Genomic DNA, 6,010 nt, shown 5'->3' on the forward strand with positions numbered 1-6,010 from the left:
TGTGGAAAATAATGTGTTTTTTGAACCTTAAACCGCATAAACACATTTCATTACACCAAATACACAAAATAATGTTCATTTTAGCAGCATCATATGACCCCTTTAAGAACTGTTTACTAAAAGTTTCTTTGGAGAACCTGATATGGTTCACTCCACTCTACAATATTGATATATGCTATATGAACTGAGCAACTTACATCTGCAACCATATCAATGAGAGCTTTATTGCAGCCATCAAAACGGGATTTCCAGGCCGTTGCCTCCTTCTCCAACTTTTTCATCTTCTTTGCCATCTGTAAGACAAATCAACATCTTACCATGTACAGCAGACAGACAGCAATCTGCTTAGTGTTTGTTTGTTTGTTTTTAGTATTTCTTATGTACTATCATAATTTTTATTAATATATTGAATTAGCTTTTAATTTAAATATGTTGTTTATAGGTTTAATTAAATTTTTAATTCAGTTATAGTTTAGTTTTAGTTTTTATTCATTTCCATTTAGTAATATTAGTGCTTCAGCTTAAACTTAGGCAACATTTGTGTTTAGTTTTAAGTTTTTCACCTAAATCATTTCAGATTTATTTCAGTTTGTTTATTTAAATTAACAGAATTCAGAATTTTTTCAATTAACAGAAAGGGTTTGATTTTTCTCTTTCTTTCTTTCTTTCTTTCTTTCTTTCTTTCTTTCTTTATTTATTTGTTAGTTAGTTATTTTGTTATGTTTTTGTCATTTGATTTTTAAATATTACTATTATGGTTTAATTTATTTTTATTTCAGTTTTATTTTTATTTTAATTTCAGTTTTAGTTTTTATACATTTCCATTTAGTAATTTTAGTGCTTCATCTTAAACTTCAATTTAAACTTAAAAGTTGCCAATGCAACATTTCTCATTTTCAATTAGTTTAAGATTTTCAGCCAGTTTGTTTTCAGATTTATTTCAGTTAACTAAAATGTTTTTAATAGTTTTAGTCTTACTTGTCAATAATAACCCTGACTAAACATGCTAGAAATTAACCCTAATGTTCTGTTCAGGTTCTGAGAGACCCCAAGACCCTTTTAATAACCAAAAGCATACTTAACATTGATGCATTTAATGTGAGACTGTAAATAAGTTTCGACATGTTTGAAAAGATTGCCATATTGGACTTGACTTAACCACATTTCTGAAAAGTATGTGCAAAAGCTTCAATAATATATACATATATTTTTTTGGTGGTGGGGGGGGGGGGGACTATGTCGGGGGAAGGTATCAAAAGATTTGAAGAGAATATTTGAATATTTCAGAGACACACACCTTGTCCATGTCCTGTTTGAAGCTGGCATACACATTGTGGCTCTTAGACACCGTTCCTTGGAATTCATCAAACTTCTCAGAATATACAGCAAGCTAACAGAAAAGAAATGTGTTCATTTCTGAACATACATGATTTAAGAAAACAATAGAGATGTGTATTATCTGATGTAAATTTACCTGAGCCTTTATGTCAGTCTCTTGTTCTTTCAGGATTTTAACCTGTATTTTGGCCTCTGCAGTATGCTTCAGTAACTGGAGAATAAATATAGATGGGAAGTAGAACAACAGTCCCAGTCCCAGAAAACAACACTTATTTCAAAAGTGGCAATAACGGCATTGGCAATAACGCATTGTTTATATTTCACTGGACTCAAATTAGCAGAAAGTTAATTTGTGCAATAAAAATATATTTTATTATGTGAAATCTTTAGATGTTTTACTGACATGTTCCTTCTTCAGCTTGTGTCTCTCCTCAGCATCTTTGAGCATCATGTTGGCCTGTGTGAGTTTTGTCTCCAATAATTTCTGCTGCAGGTCTCTGTGCTTGAACACTTTTTCAAGATTCTGCATGAAGGCCAAAAACACAACCTATGAGTCCTTAAATGTAATTATTTATAATGACATTTAGTCCACCCAAAAATAAAAACTTGCTGAAAATTTACCCTCATACCATCCCAGATGTAGATGAGTTTGTTTCTTCATGGGAACAGATTATGAGAAATTTAGCATTGCATCACTTGCTCACCAATGGATGCTCTGCAGTGAATGGGTGCCGTCAGAATGAGAGTCCAAACAGCTGATAAAAACATCACAATAATCCACAAGTAATCCACACCACTCCAGTCCACCAGTTAGATGGACTTTCGTCTTGAGAAGCCAAAAGCTGCATGTTTGTAAGAAACAAATACATTAAGACATTTGAACTTAAACCCGTAAAAATATGAGTCTATAGTCCATAACGCTTCCTCCACTGAAAAAGTCCATCCCCTGTTGTCCTCTCACATGAAAATCCACCCAAATATGTGTTTAGAACTATTTTCACTTGTAAACTGTGCTTTATCTGTGCATATTTCTCTCCTAATTCAGACCAGATGACTGGAGAAAGCAATATTATGGATAGAGGACTCGGTTTGAAGTTAAAAACATCTTAATGATGGATTTGTTTTTTACAAACGTGCAGCTTTTCACTTCACAAGATGTTTATTGATGGACTGGAGTGGTGTGGATTACTTGTGGATTATTGTGATGTTTTTATCAGCTGTTTGGACTCTCATTCTGACGGCACCCATTCACTGCAGAGGATCGTCTCCAAATCTGTTCTAATGAAGAAACAAACTCATCTGCATTTTGGACAAATTTAAATTTAAGTTTAACTTCTTTATTATAGAATAAGTTTATTCTATAATATATTAATACTATATATGTATAACAACATTTTTTTTTTTAAATAACTAAAACTTGAACTAAAATTGAAATGAAAATAGAAAATACAAATAGACAGATAGACAGATAGATAGATAGATAGATAGATTCAAATGATATGATCTCAGGTCAAACCAGAGTGACGTCCTGTAGTTTTCTCTTACCGCCTCTCGCTGGTCATATTTAGATATGAGGTCCTTGAGTTTCTCAGCCAGGTCGCTGTTCTCCTGGCACAGTTTGTTGTTTCGGCTGTTGTGCTCCTCGATCTGGGCCTGGATGTCCGTCAGAGTGCTCTGGAAATGTGTGGTGATTTCCTTCCGCTTCAGATCATCTTCACGACACCGCTGTAGAGTTTCCTCCTGCACCAAAAGCATGATGGTGGATATGGAGTTGTGTGTCAACGTTTTATAGTTTTAGTAAAAATAACTTTGTCATAATGCCATAATTTATGTTTAGTTCTATTATGTTTGTACAGGGCAAAATATAAACCATTTTACACTGTAAAAAAATTTTTTATTATTGGAGTATGAAGTCTTTCAACTTCAAAATTTCATGTTTAATTCAATGTATTACTTCCCATTTTTTTAGGAGTTATTTGTGACTTTATTTATTATCCATTTTTCCATCCAAATCAGTTATTTTTTCAGTGTACTGTGATTTAGCATCGTAAAAAAGCAATTTCAATGCCAATATTAACATTGAAACTTTATTTGTCTGATAGAATATTTAAAAGCTAAGAAATTTACTGTAAAAATAACTTTTTCAAAATGGACTAGCAGGTTTTGATTCATGCTCATTAGCAGATATCAGTGGTTCAAGCAAACTCAGATGTTTTAACACAGTCATATTGATGACATGAGATGATACTGTCACCTTTAGTGTTTTGTTGTGTCTTTGCAGCTCTCTGCACAGGCCTTCTAGTTTGCTGCGGGCCAGAACGGCTCGGCTGTGTTCGCTCTGAAGCTGATCCTTCTCCTTCAGCACCTGGAGAAGTTTCTTCTGCAGGACCTTCAGCTGTTTCTGGTCCGAGCGGTGCTCCTCCAACTGCAGGTTACATGTACACATAATATAATTATGATCTCTTTTATTTACAGAAATATAAAACCAGTATATACAGTAAAGAAAACCATCTCAATATAACAAGCTGGAAAGTTTTTTTTTATTACTTTTAATATATACTGTATATTTTTTTTACTATTTCCTTTTATTTATGTGTTTGTTTTATTTTACTATTATTTAAATATTTAAATTTATTTTTTAACGTTGCAAAGGTAAAAAAGTTCATTTCAACTCAACATTGTTGATGATTGTCTTTACCAGTTCAGTGTTTTTTGTTTGTTTGTTTTTTTATGGGAGCCTCAGTTATTTATTTATTTATTTATTCACTTTCTTACTTGTTTTTTTTTTAAGATGATTATTTGGAAATGTATAATACGAGATAGCCTAACACAGGACAACCCTAAACAAATCAGTGCTGAAATAAAATATATTTTACATAGAAGAATTCAAAGTCTTTCTGTTTTTTAATATGCTTAATATACTTTAAATTATACTTAAAAGTATATTAAAGTCACAAACATAAGTCTAGTTTCTGCATAGTATTTAATACGTTAGTTATATGTACTATATAAATAAATAATATTTATTTATTTAATTATTAAGATTATTTATTGGAAATGTAAATGTTATTTTATTATATATTTATTTATTTTTAAAGATGATTTATTGGAAATGTACAAGACAGCTTAATATGGGACTGTACTGAAATTAAAGATTTTTAACAAAATTTCAACAACAAAAAAAATAATTAAAAAGGGGCTGATTTTTCCAAATGAATGTGTGAATATTTACCTTTTTTTTTTTCATTTCACTATTTTTTTTTAATGAGGTAGCTTGTTAAAAACAGTCATTTATTTTTATTTTATATTTCAAAGGCAGAACATTGTTGATGACTGTACTCACCAGTTCAGCATGTTTTTTAATGAAAGCCTCCAGTTTCTGCTCAGGGCTTCCGAGTTTATTCAGGCTCTGCATGAGCAGCATGGCTTCCTTCCCTGTGATTATTGACACAGTTTTCTTTGGTTACACAGTTTGATTGCATTAAGTGGTTAAGTATTCACTAATCACATTTCAAATAGAGTAACATGGGGTTTAATATCTTGCATGTGACTCACCGAGGCCTTTAAGCATCTTCTTCTCCATTTTCTGGTCTTTGTTCTTGTCTGGGACGGCCTCTTCCTCAGCATCCTCGGCCTCACCTGGCTGTTCGCTCACGTGATAGGTGCTGATAATGTCCTCCAGCTGCTGACTCAGATCCTCGGTGAGGTCATGGGTCACTTCAGCCTTGGTGTCACCGTTTACAGACTGGGAACAACTCTCCATTCTGATGGAATCTGCTTCTGAGAAAGGACAGAGTCAGTCAAAGATGACGGGATGAATCTGTTTTGCTTTAAGATTGAACGACGGAGACGTTTACATCACAGGTTTTGATTCAGATTAAATTTTGTTAGTAGTATAAGAGTGATTCTTTTATTATTATTTTACTCAGAAATTGCTAGTAAATTTCACAAACAATTACAAAGAAACAGCAAGGAACACATTGAAATAAACAAGAAATTTGAACTAGAATGATTGAAAGTATTTTCTAAAATGTACTCCAGTAATCAACTTCGAAAAACAATTTTTATACAGTGTGCTTGTTAATATGTTCTTATCTTATGTTAAAACATTTATCACAAGTTTTGATATTGTTTAATGTGATGGCAATGATTTTTCAGTTTTTGAAGAAAAACGTTTAACTTTTTATTTAGAAGTTAGTCTACATTGATTCATAAAATCAAAGAAATACATCTTTTTAATATTTTTTGTGAATTAATGAAGCATAGAAATTCATACTTTTAATACTTTTTGTAAAAACAAAACCATTTTCTAAAGTGTTAGGCATGATCCCAGCTAACAAAAATATGTTTTAAGAATGATTTTAACATTCCCCTTAAGTTATAAAAACATTATTTCTAAATGTTCTCTGAATATTCAAAACAAACTGAGTTTTGTTCTTTGTTTTTCTCAGTTATGCAAATGTTAACAAACATTCCATTTTATAAATTTGGAAAGATTATGATTGATATTGTGATATTGTGAAGTAGAATTTCAATGATTGTATCTGTAACCCCTCTCTCCCGGGTCCTCAGTGTGTCTGCCTCCCATGCCTGAGACCTGGGTTTGAGACCCACTCGGAACAAGAACGAGGTGTGGCAGTGAGGACCCGGGAGAGAGGGGTTAGGGGTTACA

General features: G+C 32.2%; 1 protein-coding gene across 2 annotated transcripts in view; it reads right to left on the reverse strand.

The window, feature by feature from the left end:
- LOC107693137 (beta-taxilin-like) overlaps nucleotides 1-6,010 on the reverse strand; it is a 10,099-nt gene that overhangs the window by 1,633 nt on the left and 2,456 nt on the right. The window contains exons 2-9 of one of the 2 annotated variants that reach the window (XM_016492415.1): nucleotides 4,894-5,115; nucleotides 4,682-4,773; nucleotides 3,593-3,763; nucleotides 2,884-3,078; nucleotides 1,742-1,861; nucleotides 1,475-1,549; nucleotides 1,298-1,390; nucleotides 198-293 (exon numbers count right to left, since the gene is read on the reverse strand). In XM_016492415.1, the coding sequence (XP_016347901.1) occupies nucleotides 198-293; nucleotides 1,298-1,390; nucleotides 1,475-1,549; nucleotides 1,742-1,861; nucleotides 2,884-3,078; nucleotides 3,593-3,763; nucleotides 4,682-4,773; nucleotides 4,894-5,101 (1,050 nt within the window). In that variant the 5' untranslated portion in view covers nucleotides 5,102-5,115. Of the gene's footprint in view, nucleotides 1-197; nucleotides 294-1,297; nucleotides 1,391-1,474; nucleotides 1,550-1,741; nucleotides 1,862-2,883; nucleotides 3,079-3,592; nucleotides 3,764-4,681; nucleotides 4,774-4,893; nucleotides 5,119-6,010 lie in introns of both variants that reach the window. The other variant, XM_016492407.1, reaches the window with a different exon arrangement.

Source organism: Sinocyclocheilus anshuiensis, unplaced genomic scaffold (genome assembly GCF_001515605.1).
Source record: "Sinocyclocheilus anshuiensis isolate Anshui unplaced genomic scaffold, SAMN03320099.WGS_v1.1 scaffold261, whole genome shotgun sequence".
NCBI lineage: Eukaryota > Metazoa > Chordata > Actinopteri > Cypriniformes > Cyprinidae > Sinocyclocheilus > Sinocyclocheilus anshuiensis.